Consider the following 24,457-nt stretch of genomic DNA (forward strand, 5'->3'; position numbering starts at 1 on the left):
TCTAAAATAATTTCCCCAACAACGTCATCTTTGAATAACGATGTAACTCGAAAATAAATATTTCACAAAATTTAATATACCAATAGAAGATATGATCATAGCGTTAAAGTTGAAATCACTAAAAAAAGTCGCACCCTCTCGACAAAACAATGATATCATCCACGGTGAAACAAATTTCTTGTTATGAATTCTCACTAGCCGAGATCCGATCAGCCACCGGAGATTTTAGTGAGGAACATCTCATCGGAAAAGGAGGATTCGGAAAAGTATACAAATGCGTCATCGACAACGGCTATATGACTGTGGCCATAAAGCGGCTAGCCTCAAACTCCAACCAAGGGGAACGCGAGTTTGCGGCCGAGACAGCGACACTAACTAAGATCCAATATTGTAATCTGGTCTCTCTGATTGGCTTTTGCAACGAGCAGGGAGAGATGATTCTTGTTTACGAGTACATGCCCAATGGAACGCTATCTGAGATCTGACCACCTATACGGCCTGGTGAGGGACAGTGACGACCAATCCTCTTTAACATGGAATCAACGACTTAAAATCTGTGTTGGAGCTGCCCGAGGTCTGGACTATCTTCACTCCACCAACTCAATCATACACCGTGATGTCAAGTCTAGTAATATCCTTCTTGATGGAGATTTCACAGCTAAGGTCTCAGATATTGGCTTGGCAAAAACAGATGAGTTCAGATATGTCATCAAGCCATGTCAGCGCAAGCGTTAAGGGCTCGTTTGGGTATTTTGACCCGTGCTATTTTACCACGGGGAGGCTTACTATGGCAAGTGACACATATTCCTTTGGAGTTGTGCTGTTGGAAGTATTGAGTGGGAAACGAGCTGTTGATCCGCGCCTTGACGAGGACTACCTCTGTTTGACCATGTGGGCTCAAGAAAAAATTCGAAATGGAAAAGCTGACCAGATTGTTTCTCCGAATTTGAGGGGTAAAATCTCAAAAGATTGCCTCAAGACATTTTTAGAGGTTGCTAAGAGATGTTTAAATCATGAACCAAAGAAACGGCCAGCAATGAATCGAGTTGTGTCCCAACTCGAGTTTGCCCTTCAACAGCAGGAGAAAGGGGCAACAAGTTTGTTTAATGCATTTTGGAAGAGAGTTAGACCATCTGGTAAAAGTGAATTCTTTCTTTTTATACACAACTATATATTTTATGAGTCTTTCTTTATGCAATTATGTGGCTTATGGTGACATATATAGGAACTGCGAAAAAGGATAATGATGAGGTTGAAGTTACTAAGCTACCTGCATTTGTAAAAGAAGAAGAAGAATTAGTACAGTATGATGAACTGAGAGAAGTTGGCATGCTCCCTACCATTTCAGTTGATGAATCAGATGATAAAGAGAATGTAATCGACGTTCCTGCCATTCCAATAGCAGAACTCAGGGAGATGACAAACGATTTTAACGTGAGGTTTTTGATTGCTAACGAATCCAGTGGAGGGAGTTTGTACCATGGAGTCTTACAAAATGGACAGCATGTAGCAATCAAAAAGCTCTACAAGAAGTCACCGCTGAAAATATTTCTATCCAAGGTTCAACATATTTTGATTCGTCTTTGAAAACAAACTGTGTTACCTAAGCATAAGTTTTGTTCTGTTTAGGTATCAGCAATATCTAGGTTGAAGCATGAACACGTGGTTGAGCTACTTGGTTATTGCGTGGACGATGACATGCAAATCTTGGGGTACGAGTTTGATCCACAATGTTCCCTGCATAACAGTCTCCATGGTCCGGCTCTGTCATGGGTTCAAAGAAGTAAAATTGCTCTTGGGGTTGCAAGAGGATTATGCTACATTCATGGAAAGGCGATGGTTCATCGTGGTGTTAGATCTAGCAGCGTTATACTGTTTGATGATGAAATTTCTAAAATAACTTATTTTCATCAATCAATGGAGTGTTCTTGTAAGGAAGCCTATCTTGATGAGCGCCATCCTCTCGCGTTCCCCCCGTGTTTGCAGTACCATCCTCCAGAGTAGGTTTACTATTTTTATTGTCTTAATTTCTCAATGATGATTGATGAAGAGAATTAGTTTGGTAATGCAATTGGTTTGTAGATTTATGTGGCCTGCAGGCCATAGTCAGAAAGGCGACGTTTACAGCTTTGGTGTGGTTCTGTACGAACTCTTGGCAGGTCATGTATTAGCTCCGAGATTGGTATGTGAACAACTGTTGTTTTAGTCTGTATGAGTTATATAGTGATTCCAATTTTCTCTTTACACTGATGTAACACAGCAGGCAAGGTCACTGCTACGCGAAGACAAGGTACACGAGATTGTGGATGCTAGACTAGAGGGAGACTACCCTCCTAAGGCAGTTGCAAGGGTGATTAAAAATCAGTTATTTGACTTATTTAACTCTTCGCAATGCTAGAATTTGTGTCTTCCTTTTACTTTTACTGTGATGTGATTTCTGCTGAAAATAGATGGATGCCGTTGCTGCGTTGTGCCTCGAACGAGAAGCTGATTCCCGTCCAGACATGAGCACTGTTGTAAGAGAACTCGAGATTGCATCATGCGAAACGCAAGCTTTTCTCCAACAATTGCACTATACGTATGAGAACAAAGTGATAATGCATACTCATAGAAACCTTTTTGCTTCATTTAGTTGATTTTATTCCTTGTTTTGAGCAATAGTTTCTTATGTATTTCCAGCTGAAATTAGGATATGGTGGCAGTTTATTAGCTATTTGCTCAAGGTGAAAGTTTAATATTGCTCAAAGAAAATCAATAAATTTATAGTATAAGAAAATCCAATTTTATTCCTTGCTTTGAGCAATGGTTTCTTTAGTATAACGCGGAAAAAACCAACTTCGTGGTACATAAGCTACAAGGTGAAGTTTTTATTGATACCGCCACAAACTAAGATTATGAGAGTCACGGCAAAAATTTGTGCCACAATCTAAGATTAAGAGTCATAGCTAGGCCTGCTTAACCGGTACTCCGGTTCTCGGGTACCCGGTACCGGAACCGGAACCGGTCGGGTAATTGAGGAACCGAGAACCGGCAAAACCGGTTCCGGTTCTTATGCTTTTGAAAATTCCGGTTCCGGTTCTACCCGGAACCGAATAATATATCAATTTTAGATATTATAAAATTTAAATATAAATTAAAATAATAAACTAAGCATATTTCATTTGTTTTATTATTCATAAAATATTTTTGATTATCCTATTAGCAAAAGTGATTACTGCCTTTGCAAAAAGAAAGTATTACTTTTTGTGATCAATCTTCAATTTTTCGCACCTTTTATTAGATCAAAATTATTTGTTGATTCGCTCCTATTATGATAACTCAAAAATAATTGAAATTTTTAAAAAATAACTCATAATTAATTAAGATTTTTTTATTATAAAAAATCAAGTTTAAAGTGAATGATTAAATATATTAATATATCGATTTTTTTCTAAAATCAAAATAGAGTAATTAAGATGTTGGTCTTTTGAATATTATTGCCTTATTAGAATATTGGTTTCGTATTTTGTTGTGTATAGATTGTAATTTTTAGTGTTAGATTTTTTTAGTAATTTATTAAATTATTGTTTTAGTAATTTAAATATTGGTTGATGCATATTGTTATCTCGTTGATTGGCATTTTTTGTATTTTTTGTGTTTATTTGGACTTTTAGGTATTAATTATTTTAGGTATTTATTGAATTATATTTTTTAGGTATTGGAATATTGGATTATGAATATTGTTATTTTGATGATTTGTATTTATTTGAATTTTTCGGTATTAATTGTTATATTTGTATTTTTTGTGTTTATTTGGACTTTTAGGTATTAATTATTTTAGGTATTTATTGAATTATAGTTTTTAGGTATTGGAATATTGGATTATGAATATTGTTATTTTGATGATTTGTATTTATTTGAATTTTTCGGTATTAATTGTTATATTTCTATATGTTGAATTATTTAAAAAAAATTAAAATTGAAACTACAAATCGGTTCCGGTTCGGATCCGGAACCGACCGGTTCTTATCCGGCCGGTTCGGAACTGAAACCGGCCGGATCCGATTCCGGTTCCGGTTCCCAAATTTATGATAATTTGTAACCGGGTACCCGGTCAATCGGACCGGGTAGAACCAGAACCGGCCGAATAAGCAGGCCTAGTCATAGCTAAAATTTGTGATTTAAATAATCAATAGATTGTTTAAAAACTGCAAGGGCATATTTAGGTTGTAGAGTTATTCTCATGTAAGCATCAAAGATTTCAAAGTGCAACGTAAAATGCCTTATTTAAAATCATCAATCTAAATTTTTAAGAAGCCATTATTTGAACTATATGTAATTCATTCAATCAAATAACCAATGAACTAATGTAGTCAACCAAATCATCCAAGTTTATCAGATAAAACATGTACTCACGTAGTTTACTCTTATTTATTCTGAAAATAAATGTTTCTTTACAAACTCAGAAGCACTGGAATTGGGCCGTGGTTGTCGTTTTGAGACAAACTCGGAATGCTTGGGTATTATTAGTTGGGCCTGGCTATCGTTGCAACAATATATGTAGTCAATGATTAATAATTCTTCATGGCCCTGTTTTTGCTTTTGAAAACCCTTGACTTTTAAAAATAAATAAATTAATATTAAATTATATATAAAATAATACTAGGAGTTAATATCTAATATTTTTATTATCATAAAACAAAAAGTAAAAACCATCAACCAAATTAAAATGTCAAAAAGCCAAATTTATGAACAAGTACAACATTACTCTTTTGGGAATTAATTACCCTATGTAATCGCTATTGCTAATTCACACGCCGATTATGCATTACCTGTGAAATAGTTAAATTTTACTAGTATAATTCACAACTAAAATAGACCAAGTTGGGAATAACTTTTTATTATTACAATTCACAAATCCCAAACAATCTTAGTTGTGAACTAGTTCTTTTTAGTTGTATTCACATTTTCTAACACTCTTAATAATGAATAGTGTTATTATTTTATAATTAAAAAATAAGAATACATATAAGTAATTGTGAATAACAAGATTTTTAACAGCTTATAGTGTTAGTTGGTAATAAATCAAATAAAGTGGCTAAAGAATACATTAAATAAATTTTGTGACTAAATTGGAGTACTTTTCTGCATTAATTCATTCTATTTTTGTAGTTTAAGTTTGTTAGAGTTCCTTCGAAATTTATAATGAAATAATAAATGATAAAATAAATTCTTTCACTTTCAATTCCTCTTTCATTTTCTCACTTTCTTATAAAAAATAATCATATGTTATTCGTCATTTATTTAATTAGTGGTAAAATAATAAAAATGTGAATTAAGAATGGCAAGTTGTAGCTTATCAACATTATTTTTTTCATTTTTTGATTAATTGTTAAATATGGTTGCTGTTTTACAGTTGATATTTATTGATAGATTTGCACACTATTAATCGATCCATTTGGTGGAGAAATAGGAGAGCAAGCTGTGGCCGGCTCAATGTATATCAAATGAATTACAACCATGCTTGATAAGAATTAAGAACATACTAGCAACAGAAATCCAAGTGTTCAACGAAGAGAAACAGAAACGGATAAAAGTTACAATCACAATTCTAAGACACATTTTGTAATAGAAATTCAAATGCACTAGAGAAACATAAAAAGGTAACTAACATTATAATTACTACCCTAGAATTGTTGCATTGTCACTTGATGTTGAGGGAGTTATTGCATTGTCACTTGATGTTGAGGGAGTTATTGCATTGTCACTTGATGCTGGAGGAGATGCCAAAGGAGATATTGCATTGTCACCTGATGTTGAAGGAGGTTCCAAATGAGATATTTCATTGTCACTTGAAGTTGAAGGAGGTGCCAAAGGATTTTCAATATCCGGCGCCATGGATGCCCTCCACTCATCAATATTACCAGCTTTCTCTACATCCAAACGTGGTAGCTCATGCTGCTGCAGAATTTCAAGAATCTCCTTACTCTCACCGAGAAGACGAGCTGCTCGCATTACGCTGTCATGCCTTTTTCTGAAGTCGTTTTCGTGACACTTGAGTCTTATGACTCGCAGTAGATTGGTGAGGCACGCTGATAGTATATCTGCAATGGTGATGGATATACTCCCAAATAGTTCGTCATCACTTTGGTGCTCGCCATTTTTCACCCTTACCAAGATCGACTGAGCTATCCTGTACATTGAGTTAGCAGCTATGACTATAGAAGGCCAATTTAGAGGGTCATGCATCAGAACATCTCCTGGTTGAGCTGTGAATTCTGTCACAATCTGTTTTGCAACATCAGAGAGATTTTGCAGTGTTTCCTTGTGCGTTGCGCCTCTCACACTCATGCTTTCAAGATCTTTATCATCCCACTTTTTGTATACCTCAACTCCAATCCAAACCGCATCTGCTGCTTTCATGATGCTTTCCAACTCCCCATTTTTGTCCAGAGTTTTCTCGATAAGCTTCACAATTGACAAGCCCTGTGTAACACTAGCCAATAGCTGGTTAGCCTCATCATTTGTAGTGTTGGTAAGTGCAAGTGCAATAGTCGTCAAAGTCACGATCGGTAGAGACCAGCAATTTGGAGGTTCTTGAGAACACAAGCTTGGAACCTCCTGATTATTGTCAAATTGTACCACCCCACTGAAGTTTGTAGATTTCCTCACAAGTCGGATCAGACTCTTAGGTCGGTATCTTTTGCCTACCCGTATCATTCTATCCGCCATCTTGCAGATGCGCATGACCATTTTATCAGGCAATTGTGACTCACCTTCAAGTAGAATGACATATTGGCTAAAATCCACATCCCTTGAAGATTCGGTTCCTCCCTTCTTGCAAAAATGAAAGAAACTTGCTCTCCAAAGAAAAACAGAGAGAAATAGAACCAGTTTTCCAGATGAAACAATGAGAATCTGAGCAACAATGCAGATATTTAGAAAAAATCTTACTACATCATAATGTAGCTTCCTGCAGATGGGGTTTGAAATTCGGAAGGGAAGTGGTGTTTCCCTCCACTCTACAAGCTTCGAAGTCCAGTACTTGTCCACCTTGAGTTCATCTCTGAAGCTCTTCTGTTCTGTCTCTGCAACCCTGATGGTCCAAGCAGTGAACCATCTAGATATAGGACTAATACTTCCAACTATCACTCCAATAAGTTGAAAGATCATTATAGAACAAATGGACACGCCATAGTTGGATGACTTGTCACAATAAATGATCAATTCTGAACTGAATAATTTGGGATGTAGAACAACTAGAAATTGGAAGGAGAGTAGTAGGACTGTCAAACTACACAAGAGAGCGGAAGTAGAAGAAATGGGAGATCTTGCCAGCACAAACTGTGGGCAAGCGGTCTCCGCCATCACCCAATACCCTTTTACCAATATTTCAACTTCATCAATACTCTCATTTACTTGTCTATTTACAACCAATTTGTGCATCTCATTATATTTCAACTCCGTGTATATTTTGGCGCTTGGAACCATCAACGACATACAACATGCCATTGCAAGGGTGAGGAGCATGATTACAAGAGATGAGATTTGTTGGGGAAACATATAACTTGAAACGAAAACCATCTGAACAATATGAATGCATACATTAACCGTGATAGTAATTACTAGGAGGCCTAAAGCTGCTACGTTGGGTACAATGTCATTATTCTCCATGGACCCCAAAGATATCATGAAATTATTCATACAAATACACAGGAAAGCAATGCTGCAAATCCGTGTAAGTTGATCTTCGTCCGTAATGTCTGTGATTGTTAGGTCTACCGGAATCTTCATAGTCACAGCTAATACTGTCAACGAGAAAGCGTTGAGGGAGAAGAACTTACATTTTTGCCAATACCTTTTGCTCTTACAGGACACGGAAAAATCAACCGTCATAGCAGCCACGCAGGCGAGAGTAGCTACTTCAATATATCTCCCTATCCACGGCATGGTTGAATCAAGTTGTGTTTGCACCTCCTCACGTAACTGGCTGCAGTCAGTTAAATTAACCATGGACTCGGAAGCTAACTAGTCGATTTGATTTCTGCTTCTTTTTGATTGATGGTGGTGTATACGGTTGTATGTACCACACTCTTATAAATTCAATCAAATGAATCTTTGATGGAGAAAGTAGGGCAGGCCTGCATTATCAAAATAATAGGAATAACTTTTTGGGCTGCGTGAGACTCTATAGTCAAAAAGTCGATGTCTTTACCAAAAATGCAAACGTTCGCATCCATTCCAGTATCAGATTCTGAACTCGTATTATCGTACTGGTTTCACATCAAAACTAAGTTAATGATTTTGACTGGTTGTCAAGTCGTTGTCGTCTAGATATGCCTCCAAATTTCCCACAAAATAGTCCCATTTTGACCCGGCACGGATTTTAAGAAATGTAATAAAAAGTGAGTTGAAAAAGTTGGTGGAACGTGGGTCTTACTTTTAAAGTATTAGTTTTATAATAAAATGTGAGTAGGAATGAGCTAGTGGAATATGAGGTTCACTACCAAAAATAGTAAAAGTAAAATGGGACAAACTTTATAGGACGGACGAAAAATGAAAAAATGGGACGATCTTTGCGGGACGGAGGAAGTACATGTATGCGAAGAAGCAAAATTCATATTGATAATAAGAGAATTTCATAAAAGAAAATTATGTCGACGGTTTGATGAGATGCTGTATAAAAGTAACATCTAGACATTAATTAATAGCACTATAAAAGAGTATCAATTAGCCATATATTTTAACATTTTGTCCTTAATCAACTTCATTAATTTGATCCATTATCAACCAATATTATAGGCAAAGAATTACTTCCTCCATCCAGCAGTTTGCCGCATTATTAAATGACACGTGATTTTATGTGGAATAATTGAGTATGATAAAACAGAGTGCATAGTGTATGATAAAATAGAGTGAAAAGTGTGATTGAATACTTTAATGAGGAGAGAATAGCGAAATTTATTTTAAAGTATATAAAAAATGAACATTTTTAATCAGACAAACTAAAAAGAAAATGTGAGCATCTTGAATTGAACAGAGTGAGTAATTTATAACCAAATCATTAAATGCGGAAAGCGATAACATAAGACTCAGTTATGGTTAATGGGTAAATTTATAATTGTGAAAAACTTTTACCCAATTTTACTTTTTAAAAAAAAATTTATCATAAAGTATTTTTAGACATTTACTCTTATTATTTTATAAGTATATGATTTGAATTATAGATTATAGCAGTAAATGGTAAATCAATAATATATTACTTTTTTGAAATTAAGGGATACTATTATGCATTGTCTTTGTCCCTTAAAAATAGAAACTTTTATTTTTATGAAGTGGATCCCCATAATCTATTAATATTATTTTCATTATTTTCCTATTCATCATTTTTATTTTATCAATACTAATTATATAATAAAATATTATTTCAGAAGTTTCTATCGTTAAAGATAGAGCTAATATGTATATAGACTATAAATAGATCCATCCGTGAGCAACCATACACGTTCTCGGAGATTAAGATGTGAAGCTCAGGCCCAAATAGGCAGGATTTCTAAGTTTGTCCCAATTCCCAAATAAAAAACCATGGCCCAATTAGAGGGCTTTGACTAATTTAGTATTCCCTCCGTCCAAAAAAAATTGAGTCGTATTCTTTTTTAGTCCGTCCCAATAAAGTTGAGTCATTTCCTTTTTTAACAAAAGACAAAACATTTAATCACTCTTTTTTTATTCCATAATTTACTTTACTCTCTCTTATCTTTTCTACTTTTTTCATCTCTCCTATTTATTTAATATAAATTTTTAACCTCCGTATCCAAAAGTTTTGTCTCAACTTTTATGGGACGGAGGGAGTACTAGTAACATTTCTTTTACAAAATAAATAAATGAATTTATGCAACGTTATTTTTGTTAGATACTTCCTATTCACGATTAGATACATTTCTTTTACTATTCAGTAAATCAATTCTGTTTCTGTTCCGTGGTAATTGATCCAAATAAGCATTTTTTTTTCCTAATTTTACGCTATACTCATTTTCCTGGGGACTAACTTGGCTGTTTTAAGACATTATTTCCAAACACATTTTGTTGGTGCGCTAAAAGTACATTTAAAGCATGTTCTCGCTACGGGTGGGTAGGTAAGGTATATCTTACCGAAACCATCATACCGTATATCTTATTGTAAATACGGTATGCGAAAAAGTCATACATTTATCTTACCAAAGTTTTTGATATACCGAACTTCGGTATTACCTTATTTTCGGTATGACGAATTTCCATACCGATACCGTACCTCATTTTCGGTATACCGTACCGAAGTTCGGTATACCTTACTTTTGTGGTATACCTGACTTTCAACATCAATTAAAATAGAAAATTAGAGTATTTAGAATTTACTTATATTTTATAATTTTAAAAATAAATTAAATATAATTTATTTCTAATTATATTTATATTTCACAATAGATTTTATAATTCAAAAATATATAAAATATATTTTATATATAATTGTGTTTATATTTTTGTGGTATATATCTTAGTTTACAGTATATACCTTAATTTACGGTATATACCAAATTTCGATATGCAGCGGTATACCGCGGTATTTGAAAATTTATACCGTTACCTTACCGTATCATACCGTACCAAAATTCACGGTATACCAAAAATTCGGTATTTTCGGTATTTTTTCGGTACGATAAGACCGGTATTTCGGTATTTCGGTATTTTTCCTCAACCCTAGTTCTCACCACTGAACACACGTAACACATAATTAGGAAAACAATATGTTTTACCAAAGACAATGATAGATTCAACATGCAATTAATAAGATCATACCGTGCAATGAATATATAAGATATTTATACAAGCAAGGAGACAATTCCACAAAAATCAAACGACAACTACAATCTTTAATTTTTGACCAAAATTTCCAGCCTATTATCACACTCAACAACTTGGCCCTTATTAAGTTGATGAAATAGAATAATGGAATGGAATGGAATGAGATTATTTTATTTATCTATTTGGTATTATGGAATGAATGAGAGAATGGAATAAAAGTGCAAAGAAAATAGTAAAAAGTTGTTATTTCATTCATATTTTTATTTCATTCCATCATCCTATGAAAGAGTTTGAAAATTTTATTATACTCCCTCCGTCCCAGTTTTATAGTCACATTTTGCCATAAAAGTCCGTCCCACATTTATAGTCACATTTAGAATTTTCCATATTTCGACATAAAATTTTACCCCATTATTCACTAAAATTACACCCAAATGCCATTATCAACATAAAAATAAACCAAAACAAAAATAAAAAACCAAAATGTCAACAAGAGACCCACCTTCAACCAACTCACTTAATTTATTACACACTTCTTCATCTCACTTCATTTATTACACACTCCACCATCTCACTCTTCCATCTCACTTCATTTATTACACACTCTACCATCTCACTTCATTAATTACACACTCCACCAATTTCTTAAAACTCGTGCCCTAACTAAATGTGACTATAAATGTGGGACGGAGGGAGTGATTGACAAAATCGAACTACCGGCCGTTGTTCCTCCTCATCGTGAACTAAAACAATTAATTAAGTATCGTGTAAACACCGAAATAGCAACCAAACTGAATCCAAATTTAAAACAAAAGGCATTGAAATTCAAAATCACCAAAGAAAACTTTATAAAACCCATTATACTTTATTTAAGTCATTCAATCAAATTACCAATGACCTAACATAATCAACCAAATCATCCAAGTTGACTGATGATGAACCTCCTTTACCAACAGCCTTTCTAGCAAGTTTAGACCAATCTTGTGCCCTTTCGATAAACTCATTCTTCCTCACTTCCATAACCTCCCTAACCGCCTTCTCAACAACCAATCTATCACAACTATCTTTAATATCCAAACCCATTCCCCAAACCTCACTCACAAACCTACTATTAATAGTTTGATCACCAAAATAAGGCCAACAAATCATCGGCACACCCGCAACAATGCTCTCCAGAGTCGAGTTCCATCCACTGTGCGTCAAAAACCCACCCACCGCAGGGTGGTTGAGCACCTTCTCCTGCGGGGCCCACTTCACCAAGTAACCCTTTTCTTTAGTACCCTCCATCAATTCTGCCGGGATTTGATCACCTCCGGTGATGGAATCCGGGCGCATCACCCACAAGAATCTCTGAGAACTATTCACCAAACCATGCCAGAACTCCATCAACTGCTCTCTTGTGACAACAGTTATGCTCCCGAAGCTCACGTAGATCACCGATCTGGGCGGCTGGGCGTTCAGCCAGTCTATGCAGCTCCGGTCTTCTGCCCAGAAGTTACCGGAGAGAATTTCGGCCTCGGCCTCCTTCTCGACGAGCCGGCATTTCAGGTGCTCATGGATCGGGCCGATGGTGTAGATTTTCGGTATGTGGCTGCCCAATTGCGATATGATCTGACCTTCGATGTCTTCAAATGTGTTAAATATTGCACCTTGTGCGCGCACAAGCTGCCTCGACACGGCGGCCAACGACTTTAGTAAGGAATCGTTCGATTCGCCGCCACCGCGGAAGAAGCTCGGCAGGTCGCGGCGGCGGAGGAAACTTTCCATTCCCGGTATGCTTTTCACTAACGCATCCATATCTCCTACACAATATATAGGAAAATTGGTTATGTTTGGAAAATCATAAATTTTGGTCAAATTCTAGTTCGTGGTCCCATCACTTTAAAATAAGTCAGAAAAATATAAAATTTTGATTTGTTCACAGTTAGTTATCTTATGGTGAGAAAATTATCGAATGCGTGTAATATATCGTTGTTGGTTTTCAACGATATCGTTTTCTTTATGAATATATAAAATCATTTAATCCACCAGTGATCACATCTATGCATAATTTCTCTGAGTGTATATAATTTCAAAAGGTCCAAACTTAATAATTTTTCCAACTGATTTTAATAGTTGCGAAACATACTAGAATTTGACCAAATTTCATGTATTTTGACTTGACCTATAATCAATTATATTATTAAAAATCAAAATCAAGAAATGAAGAGTCAACGATATATACCTTTCACAGGAACTTCTTTAGCTTCCATAAGCTCATTTATATGGAAAAAAGCCCATAAATTAGAAAGAGTCGAAGTGCGGAAATACAGCAAAGGAATCCGACTCTCCTCCGCAAAATCAACGGCGAAACTAAGCAACCCGTCCGCGACAAGGCACGTAACCGGCCTACGCGCCGCGGACGCCAAAAAATCCTCATCAACCATCATCTTCTTGAAGCGCGGCACCATCACGTTTGTGACTGAGGGGAAGACTTCCAAGACTCTCTCCCCGGCGCGGGGATGATCGTCCGGGAGGCCATCGGAGATCGTCCGGAACTGAAAGCCGGGGTAGCGGGCGAAGGTGGCGGCCACGGCGGTGTGCTGAAGGAGGCGGCGGTTGCTGAAGTCGGAAACTATGAAGGTGACGTGGAATTCGGATAAGCAGAAAAGATGAGCTAGATTGAGCATGGGGCTGAGATGGCCTTGAATCGGATAGGGGAAGATGAGGACATGAGGCGGCATCTTTTCACCTTCGGAGCCCATTTTTGGACAGAGATGCAAACGATGTAATTTGGTGTTGGATTTATATTACAATGTTGTCTAATACAACAAAGTCGGCCATTAGTTCATTCATTGACCATATTAATATGTCGGATAGTCAAGTTCTGTTTTTCATTTGTGTTATTATTAGATGGTTGATTGCGAATTAAATCATTGTCTTTCACTTCTTTGTGTAGGAGACGTCATGTTTGGCCAATCCCGAAACTTTCAGAAATAATAGATTATATGACAGATAAAAAGTACTATGCCGCAAAATGTTCGACTACTTCATTTAATACAATCTAACTTGTTTGCCACGCTTTTTATTTTTACGCGTAACGTCAACAAATTCATACAGGTAGCACGACATTTTTCGTCACTAGACAAAAAAAATGTCATAGTTTTATTAGAGGTAGATCAAACTTAATGGTTTTTTGGTAATTTTTCGATTCTTTTAATTTTTTTAATAATTCGTGCTCCATAGATAGATATTCCATAAACCTAACCTACTCCATCGTCCATAGATAGATATTGAATAAACTTTGATTTTAAAAATATGATTTTTTTAATAGTAATAGATATTCTACAATAATAATGTGCGATATTTAATAACAGATGAATAAAGTATTTTTGAATATCGACAAACATAATTTGATGAGACAGAGTCACGTAAACTCTCCAATAACAATGGAATTTTGGAAGTACTAATTTTGTATAATGTTGAAATATGACAATACTATTACGACTTTCAATAATTGGATATTTGATAATAATGTTTGTTTATTTTTCTTGTTTTGTTGTAGTACCAAATTTTAATTTGGATATCATCCTTTTCTGACCAAACTAGTGACTTGGATCGGTGGAAAAGAGGGCAAGAAAAGTTGCATTTTTGAGTAATAATTGAATAACTACTATGCAAGTTGCTCACTGCTTACGTATGTTGCAAATTATTTTATATCATCCTCCATTTTTTTAAAGAGTAATGTCAACTTTGGTCTTAAACATATGCTTAAAATATTAATTTGGTCAAAAACATTTATTTTTTGGAATACGGGTCCTAAACATTTGAAATTGTTAACGAAGTGGTCCTAATTTGACGGAATCGTTAATTTTTTACGGTCAGCACCCAATTAACGATTTTTTGACTTAATTAGTATAATGATGCAAAATAATTTAATAAAATAAAATAAAAATATTAAAAAAAAATAAAATAGAAATTCTCACATATCTCTTCCTCTCCTTCCTCTCTCACCGAGGAAACTCAATCCATCACTCTCCCTCATCAATTCTAAAGGGTTACCTCCTGCAAAATCAACTCCTCCATCTCCACATCCGATTCTCATTCTCACCCCATCAAAATCCAAGAATTCGCCTACAAAGACCTCCAATTAGCCACCGCCAACTTCTCCGACTCCAAGAAGCCCTCCGCCAACGATCTCGACAACGAGATTAACATCCTCTCCTCCCTCTACAGCCCCTCCCTCACCAACCTTCTCGGCTTCTACACCAACTCCCACGGCCGCCGCCTCCTCCTCGTCGAATTCATGAGCAACGACAATTTGTACGATTTCCTCCACACCAATCCCCGCCCCCCAACCTGGCCCCGCTGCCTCTAATTAGCCCTCTAGACCGCCATTCGTCGCCGTTGGTGGTGGATTGGGCGATTCCGCTGATAAAAAAGCGGAAATTCATCAGCGAGTACGATCCTAGAGCTCCGGCGTCAGGTATGCGAGGGTTCGGCGAAATGCGTGAGGTCGGGCAGAGAGAGGAGGTTGTCGATGAAGGAGGTGGCAAGGTGTTTGGCTGAGCTGCTGAATTCGTGGAATGGATTATCGAATCCTTGCATCATGGGGAAGGATGTGGAAATCATTGAAACGCCATTGAAGAATCAACAACTAGAGTTGGGGGTTCGAAGCAATTTGATGGAATAATGGTTTAGGCCTACAACTACAAATTTCAGATTTTAGAATTGATGAGGGAGAGTGATGTATTGGGTGTCGCCGGAGAGAGAGGGGGAGAGGAAGAGAGATGTGAGAGAGATTTTATTTTAGAATTTTTTTTAAATTCAATTTAATTTAAATTAATTACTAATTTGGTCAAAAAATTTGGTAATTTACGGCTGATCGTCAGAAAATTGACGGAATCGTAAAAAAAGGACCAAACGACAACGTTTTCGTATGTTTAGGACCAAACAGACAGCGTTTTCATATGTTATGGACCCGTTTTTCAAAAAGTGAATGTTTTGGACCAAAATGGTATTTTGAGCATATATTTAGAACCAAAATTGCAATTTCCTCTTTTTTAAATATAATGGTATACATCAGCGAATTCTGCCTTGAAATTTTCTGTCTAATTTTATAACTAATTTGATACTACATCCTTAATAATTTTAATTAAGTAATATACAAAATGAAATTAAATTAACCTTCAACTTATACATTAACCAACAAATTTATATTATGATTGATTCGATTGACAATCTTAGTCAAAGCGACAAGTGCAACTAAGATAAAGAGAAAAGAGTGACGGTTCCCTTCTTTTTCCTTCCACTTCTGCAATTCAATTTTTACAATCCACAATTGGCATGATTTTTACTATCTATCAATCGCCAAATATTCTGATTTTCAAAACTTCAATTCGAATCTTTTCTTTCAACAATATCTCACTTTGATACGGTTTTTTTCTGATAAAATATCCTTGATTTGAAGAGATGTGATTTCTCCATCAATTTGCTGAGAAATCGGAGTTGGAACTTGGAAATCGATTCTTAATTTACTGAAAAAGTTGGATTGCTGGAGGAAAGAACCGCAGTTCTGTAGGGCTTGCGGTTTATAAAAGTGTTTGTAAGTTTGGGCTTTCTTTCATTTTATTGGACTTTATGCTACATAAATGGGATGCCTTAAATAGGATCATATTTTATCATTTTAGACTATTTACTCCATCCATCAACTAGAATATATACTTTTTCATTTTTAGTCGGTTCACAAAAATATACACTTTTTAATTTAATTTTTTTTTTCCTATGTGAGATCCATTCTCCATTAATAATATTTTAATATATTTTTTTTTTTTATCTATTCTTCTCTTACTTTATCAATTATAAATTAAAATTCATGCTCAACCAAAAGTGCATATTCTTATGAGACGGAGGAAATACTTTTTCAATCTCATTTCTTTTATTTTTAATAAATAAAATTCATAGTGGACGTTTTAATACTCCGGTCGTTCGTTCCAAGGTAATTAAGTTGTACTTTCTTTTTGGTTGTTCTAAGGTAGTTGAATCATTTATGTTTTTGTAACATCCCACTTTTTCGAACCCTAATTTTAGAGACATGGAAATTTTTGCATTAAATGCTTTTGATGCTATGATATGTGGAATTAAATGATGAATGGTTTATTGCAATACTCTTTGTGACCTAATTGCGATATGTGACTAAGTTTGAGTTGAATAGTCAAACTTGTTGAATATGTGACGTGGCTATTGAATAGTCAACATGGTGGAAAATATGACGTGGCCGTGGAATGGTCAAAGTCGTTGGAAAATGTGAAGTGGAGGTGAAATTCGAAAATGTGAATATTTGGATGCGGGGAAAATAATATTGTGGTGAATCATTTTCCTAAGGGATGAGTGAGAATTTAATAGGAGCATTATTTAATTATGTGGAATTTTCGACCCCTCCTATTTATTGGAAAGAAATCCTATTTTTCTTGGATTTAAATTATTGCTTGGGATAATTATCCAAATTAAATCCAAAGTCCGAATATTCCTTATTTTGTTGATGAAATTTTCGAAACCCTTGTCATATAAGGGGATTTTCGAAAATCCCTTATATTATGGGAGAATGGATTATTTTTATTATATTATTTGATCCCTTGTTTATTCTCTTCCATAAATAAATTCAAATATCCTAGCATATCTTGCCAAATCTAAAAAGATTTTTCCATATCCTAATTAAATTAAGATTTAAATTAAATTCCTTCTAAGGAATTGAAAATCATGCCACTTTCCATATATCTTGGGGAGATTTACATATATCTTGGGGAGATTTATTATTATTTTCTTGCTCCGTGATATTTTATTCTACTCCGTGAAATATTCAAAAATAAATCATAGGCTAAATAATAGCCTAAGATTCGAAATTTACATACTTTTCTCCCCTACTTCACGCCAATTTCACCAACAAATCTTTCCAAATCTTTATTTATTTAATTATTGGATTATATCTCGCACTCTATAAATAAGAGTGAGAACCCAAAACCCTAGCATCAGAAAAACCACCCCCCCCTCTACTTCACGTCGCTCTCTTCTCTCTCCCACTCTCTCAAATTTTTCTTTTACTTCCTCCATTAATTCTTCATCATTTGGAGAAGAATTGAAGCTGCAATTCAAGATTTTGTTGAAGAATCAAGATCCTACTTGTTTCCTACCGATTGTTCTTTTGAAAAAGGTACTTTTATTTTGATCTTCTCTTCTTCTACCGATCAATCGGTGTTCTTGAGTCCACATGCATTTAGATCGAGTGAAGGGGAAATTAATCGGTGAATTTTGATGCATGTGTGGGTGTGTGACCGAGTGTGTGTGTGTGTGCACGCCTCGGTATGCGTGCACATGTGTGTGTGTGTGTGTGCGTGTGTTGTGTGTGGGAAACACTCATGCGTGACACGATTTGATGATAAATCTGGAATTGTTGTGTGAATAAAAACGATATGATAATCGTACTTTGATTTTGATTGGTGATATTGAAAATAATCGATGGGAAAAGGGAAACGTGAGATCATGCATGATTTTGATCCATGATTGAGACTTATTTGAAATATATGAACTAAAGGTGATAGTTCGCGTTCCCGGTGTGATAACAAGAAGAAGTGCGTTTTTGAACTCGAAGGAAATCGAGGTGGGCTTTATTCTTAAACTCTCTCTTATGTTGCAAATTTATGAAAGTGGAGCAATAAGGGTGGATTAAACTGTTATGCCATGCCTATGAATTATTTTGGATATTGTGTGTGCCTGATGCCTAGATTGTGAGTACGCTCCATTAGGCTAAAGGGCTATAAAAACGAATTCGGGTCTGAGTAGGGCCGCAAACCCTATCAGGCTAGTGTACACTGGAGATCGGGAGCCGTCCTTGCTAGTCGGCCGATCTCGTGGGCGAAAGTGTGGCCACACTTCGTCGCACCATATGAAATGATGATTGATGAGAAAATGGGAGGTATTGTTTGACTGGCCAGTCCATGAAATATTTTGTGATACTCGATGCTTATCTTTAAATAAATGCAAAACCTCGAGTTCACTATGGTAAGGGTGGCATAACTATAAAATGATTTGGCATGAGTCCACTGAGTATGTTTAAAATACTCAGCCCTGCATGTGTTTTCCCTATGTGCAGGTTGAGCGGCGACGGGCGGTCGGTGGTGTTGAGATGGTTGAATCGAATAATATGGATGGTTGGGATTTTGAGTGTAGTCGTGTCCTCATACATGGCTTCGCTTTCTCTTGGAATGCTTCCGCTGAATATTTTGAAACTTATTATCTTTGGTTGTTGTGAACTTATTTCTTTGATTTGGAATAATGGGAATTATTGCGTTTTGTTGGAATTATGCTAAACCTTTGACTTTTGAGCTTAGCCTATGCTATCTATTAAATCTTGATTCTCGTAGTTAGCCGTTGACTTGTTGCCTTGATCTTCATTAAACACTTGGTCAAATCTCTTTAAATGAAACCCTAGTCTACATTTCTTGTTGCCTTAAGTTCGCCTAGTTAACAGTCGCCGTATTTATTATACCCTAGAAATGTCGGGCTGTTACAGTTGGTATCAGAGCCTCAGTTCTTTCCGCTCTGGACCCAAGAGTCTTGTTGTATTAAAATCTGAAATTTGTGGGAATTGATTAAATAATATCGTCGAAGACTCAACACCACGACTCGTCTCCGCTCAACCATGAAGAATGAGGTAACCCGTATCTTTGAATATTGATTTGAATTATGAAATGTTGGAAGTTGAAGCGAATGGAAGTTGTTGTGATATTTGGAAATTTGTGTTGGAGTATAAAATGATGATTATGCATGCATGCGAAATTGCAAAGTGTGATTATGCAAAACAAATGATGAATGTTGTTATGCAAGTGATTATATGTTAAGACCGTTATGAGTTGAACGAATAAAACTCTATGGAAATTCTATATGATTTGTGATTTCGTGATTGTTCGATGAACAACGTTATGAGTTGAACTTGAGCATGCTATGCTTAGTTGAAAATCGTGTTGTGATTGGAAAATTTGTATGACGATATCGAACTTGGAGGCATAAAAACGCCGAATGCGAGGCGAACGAACTTGCGAGAACGAAATTGCGAACTACCAAAATGCGAAAAATATATATATATATATACGAGCCTTTTGCCTCGGAAATGAAATTCCGTTCATTCTTGATATGATATTATCTTCACACCTCCATCGTTCGACCCATATATATATATATATATATATATATATATATATCCATCGTACTCTCAGCATCATTTGAAACCTCATACACTATTGATATTTTCTTCGATCCTTGTTCTGATGCTGAGATTTCTTTTGTAGATGCCTAACCAGTATTACGCACCGATGCGCGACCGTTACGCGAAGAACAAGGTTTTCCCTGTCGAGACCTACCAAGAGTTTGAGTGGGATGGAAAGTCCTTTCTCCTAACCTACGTCACTGAATTCTACGATCGCTGGATGGATGCATACGCGTATGGAGGAGTTACCCATCACGCGGGGATCTCGAGATTGATCCACAGCCTGCCTTCCCCATGGAGTGAATGGACTGCTCAAGCTGCGATACCGTTTACGTGGTTTAGTCCGCCCGAGTACAAGCCTCGAGGCGATATGATCGGCTTGATTGGAGTGCTACTCCCAGCCATGGCAGCTGCAAGGGATGGACCGCCGCTTAGTCCCCCAGCGCACAAGTATCCGCCGAGTCAGGCCCGTCGATGGAGATATCGTCGTGATAAGGAGCCGCATGTGGATCGTGTCCCTACTAAACCAAGGCTTAGGACTCCGTACGTCTAACCCGTTGGTCATAAATGGGAACGTGGAGGACATGCGTGCGATAACCCCTCCGCCCCCGGATGTTGGTGGACCAAGCGAGGACGAGGAGCCTTTCGAGGAAGGACACGACCTGGACATGGGAAATGTTGATGAGGATGAGGACCCCGAGGAGGATATGAATGATATCGACTAGGAGTGTTGGTCGTGGAAAACATTGTTTTGCTTCCCCCATATTTTGATGATTTTTGCTAAACTCTTGCCGTATTTTTTTAATGCTCTTTTGGAAATTTCCGTTGATACTAAGACCTCATTGAGGCAACGTTTTTTTTATGCTATGGGGAGAATTTTTACGTTTCATTCCGTGCTCGTTACCTTATAATGTGATGGATTTCCATATTGTTATTCCCATGCCATTGAGAAAATTGTCTATCACTATGTTATCATGCCATCATATCATCACACCACTATCTTTGAATACCTTATTGCGCCCTATACTTGCCACTTGAATTGCATAAGTGCCTCTTGATTACAATTACCTTGTTGATAAGGACCAATGATTCTTTTGATACCCTATGGTGCAACCAATTTTGTGATGCTTTGACACTACTTGTGAAACCCACCTATGTGACGAACTTTTTGCTTGGCCATATGCACCAAAACAATTGTCCCATGAACCTTGTTATACCACGCGACTGTTGTTAGAATATTGAGAATAATCCGTGTATTGATAAATCAGAATGCCGCCGAGACGCCATAACCGTCAACCGACACCTCCGCCTTCGAGCGAGGAGAGTGTGACGCAGTCAATTCAGACACCGCCGCCTCCCCCACCCCCGGTTAATCGGGAAATAGTGAAGTTGTTCTTGGAACAGAAACCACCTGTTTTTGATGGACTTGGAGAACCGGCCAAGGCCGAAGCATGGATCCGCGCGATAGAGCGTATCTTCGCAATCTTGGGATGCAATGATAGGGAACGGATGAGTTGTGTTACTCACCAACTAACCGAGGCAGCCGACTTTTGGTGGGATACTAGAACGAAGACCTTGACGCGAGATCAAGTAGAAGCAATGACGTGGGAAGATTTCAAGACCGAATTGTACAACAAATATGTGCCGAAGAGCTACCGGAAAGCAAAGGCATCCGAGTTCCATAATCTGACTCAAGGACGCATGACTGTGACCGAGTACGATCGAGCGCTCAACAGCATGACCCGATACGCCCCTGATCAAGTCGACACTGACGAGAAGCTGTCGGACAAGTTCCGTGAGGGACTAAGGTCCGAGATAAAGATGTCGTTGGCCAGTCGAGGGAGACTCACCTACGCTAAAGCTTTGGCACTCGCGTTGGATATTGAAGCCGCAATGCCTAGAGAGAGAACAAAGGAGAACTCTACACCGTCTCTGCCCCCATCACATCACTCCCGGGAGAAGAGAAAGTGGGAGGATTCTAGGAATTTCTACGATGGGAAGCGACACCAGTCGAATCAGCATCGATCCCAGCACGGAGGAGGGCAACATACGTCTAGCCAGAGAGGAGAGTATCGACCCAGGGCACCGCAGTGCAATGTGTGCTCTAAGTACCATTTCGGAGAATGCCGATATCAGAACGTCGTCAAGTGCTACACCTGCGGAGGAAACGGCCACTTCTCTAGGGAGTGTGCAAATAACAAGGTAGGATCGGGATCAAGGCAGAACGATCAAGGATCCCGTCAGCAATCGAGGGCACCGCAAAATGAAGCAAGAGGAAATCGCGACCCATCGTCGCGGCAACAACAACCTCACCGCCCAAGACTTCCTCCACAAGCTAGAGCGTACGCGTTGGAGCAAAAGAAGTCGAAGAAAGAACAAGATGAACGCGAGAAAGGAAATTTGACAGGTATGGGCGAAATTCTCAACACCCCTGTTGTTGTGTTGTTTGATACGGGCGCATCGCACTCGTTTATATCTGAATTATGTGTGCACACTTTGGGCTTGCCTTCTAGCGAATCTGAACATAGAATGATGGTGTCCTCACCAGTAGGAGGAATGATAGAAATATCTAGAACATGCTCGAACATAGAAATTGTTATGGGAGAACTTAAGTTAGTCGCTCACGACCTGCAAGTTATGGCGATGAGAGATACCGACGTGATCCTAGGAATGGACTGGTTGGCCGCGAATTTCGCGACGATTCGATGTAAGGAGAGGCAAATATCCCTACAAGCTCCGGGAAAGGAACCTATCGTGTATCATGGCATCTCGAGGAACCGGCGAACCGCGATAATCTCTGCACTGCAAGCTACCGCGATGATGAGAAAGGGGCGACCTGCCTATCTCGTCTATCTTCACGGCGATGAGAATGATGAAAGAAGAGTGGAAGACGTCGCTGTTGTGCGGGAATTCCCAGATGTTTTTCCCGAAGTGCTACCTGGACCGCCGCCAAATCGACAATTGGAGTTCACCATTGATCTCGAGCCGGGAGCCGCACCCGTATCTAAGGCACCGTATCGAATGGCACCTAAAGAGTTGGAGGAACTCAAGATACAACTCCAAGAGCTCATGGACCTAGGTTTTGTTAGGCCTAGTGTTTCGCCATGGGGCGCACCAGTTCTATTCGTAAAGAAGAAGGACGGATCGATGAGGATGTGCATCGACTATAGGGAGCTAAACAAGTTGACTCTTAAGAACAAGTATCCACTGCCGAGGATAGATGACTTGTTCGATCAGCTTCGAGGAGCCGGAGTGTTTTCAAAGATGGACTTGAGGTCCGGATATCATCAACTAAGAGTTCGAAGGGAGGACATACCGAAGACTGCATTTCGCACAAGATATGGCCACTACGAGTTTGTGGTGATGCCGTGTGGATTAACGAATGCCCCAGCGGTATTAATGGATTTGATGAATAGAATATTCCATCCGTACTTGGATAAATTCGTCCTAGTATTCATCGATGACGTTTTAGTCTACTCGAGGAACGAGAAGGAGCATGAAGAGCATCTGCGAATCGCTTTGGAGACTTTGAGAAACGAGAAGTTGTACGCCAAATTTGGCAAGTGTGAATTTTGGCTGAAAGAAGTAAACTTTCTTGGACATATTGTATCGGCGGAAGGAATTAGAGTGGACCCCGCCAAAGTTGAAGCCGTGCAACAATGGAAGTCACCATCAACCCCAAATGAGATTCGGAGTTTCCTAGGCTTGGCAGGATACTACCGAAGGTTTATAGAAGGGTTCTCCAAGATAGCGAGACCAATGACGCAACAACTTAAGAAGGGAGTCAAGGTGAATTGGACCCCAGAGTGTGAAGCAAGCTTTCAACTCTTGAAAGAGAAGTTGACAACCGCGCCAATTTTAGCTGTGCCCGAGTCTGGAGTGAACTACGTAGTCTACATCGATGCTTCGAAGGTTGGACTAGGATGCGTGTTGATGCAAAACAACAAGGTGATCGCCTACGCGTCACGACAGTTGAGACCACACGAGTTGAACTACCCAACACACGATTTGGAGTTAGCAGCAGTGGTACACGCCCTAAAGATTTGGAGGCATCACCTCTACGGAGTTCGATGTGAAATCTTTACGGACCACAAAAGCTTGAAATATTTCTTCGAGCAGAAGGACTTGAACATGAGACAACGAAGATGGCTCGAACTAGTGAAGGACTACGATTGTGGTATCAATTACCACCTAGGCAAAGCAAATGTGGTGGCAGATGCTTTGAGCCGAAAGAACCATTCGCAACTAGCTTTCCTGACGGAAGAGGAAAGTTTGATACGAGAGTTTAGTAGATTGCGATTGGAAGTGATAAAGGCACCTGAAACGGTGGAAGGACGAATCGCCACCTTAGTGGTGGAGCCAGATTTGAAAACAAGAATCGTTGCAGCGCAATGA

General features: G+C 37.9%; 2 protein-coding genes and 1 pseudogene across 2 annotated transcripts; 1 reads left to right on the plus strand and 2 right to left on the minus strand.

Moving 5' to 3' along the window:
• Positions 1-120: 120 nt before the first annotated feature.
• On the plus strand, positions 121-2,690 carry LOC125202754 (annotated as a pseudogene).
• A 2,971-nt stretch (positions 2,691-5,661) lies between these two features.
• On the minus strand, positions 5,662-7,992 carry LOC125191943. The gene has a single exon (XM_048089381.1). The coding sequence runs from the start codon at positions 7,990-7,992 to the stop codon at positions 5,662-5,664; it is 2,331 nt and encodes a 776-aa protein (XP_047945338.1).
• Positions 7,993-11,645: 3,653 nt separating this feature from the next.
• Positions 11,646-13,654, minus strand: LOC125218820 (7-deoxyloganetic acid glucosyl transferase-like). Its single transcript, XM_048120601.1, has 2 exons — positions 13,046-13,654; positions 11,646-12,623 (listed from the first exon to the last, which is right to left on the minus strand). Exons 1-2 carry the CDS (start codon positions 13,563-13,565, stop codon positions 11,704-11,706), a joined length of 1,440 nt encoding a protein of 479 aa, XP_047976558.1. The 5' UTR covers positions 13,566-13,654; the 3' UTR covers positions 11,646-11,703.
• Positions 13,655-24,457: the final 10,803 nt, after the last annotated feature.

This window comes from Salvia hispanica, chromosome 1, assembly GCF_023119035.1.
Source record: "Salvia hispanica cultivar TCC Black 2014 chromosome 1, UniMelb_Shisp_WGS_1.0, whole genome shotgun sequence".
NCBI classification, from domain to species: Eukaryota; Viridiplantae; Streptophyta; class Magnoliopsida; order Lamiales; family Lamiaceae; genus Salvia; species Salvia hispanica.

Excerpts from the sequence above, each read along its gene's own strand:
- LOC125218820 (XM_048120601.1), bottom strand. The coding sequence starts at position 13,565 with ATGGGCTCCGAAGGTGAAAAGATGCCGCCTCATGTCCTCATCTTCCCC. Across the intron at positions 12,624-13,045 it reads TAAAGAAGTTCCTGTGAAAG|GAGATATGGATGCGTTAGTG; the intron begins GTATATATCGTT and ends TATATTGTGTAG.
- LOC125191943 (XM_048089381.1), bottom strand. The coding sequence starts at position 7,992 with ATGGTTAATTTAACTGACTGCAGCCAGTTACGTGAGGAGGTGCAAACA.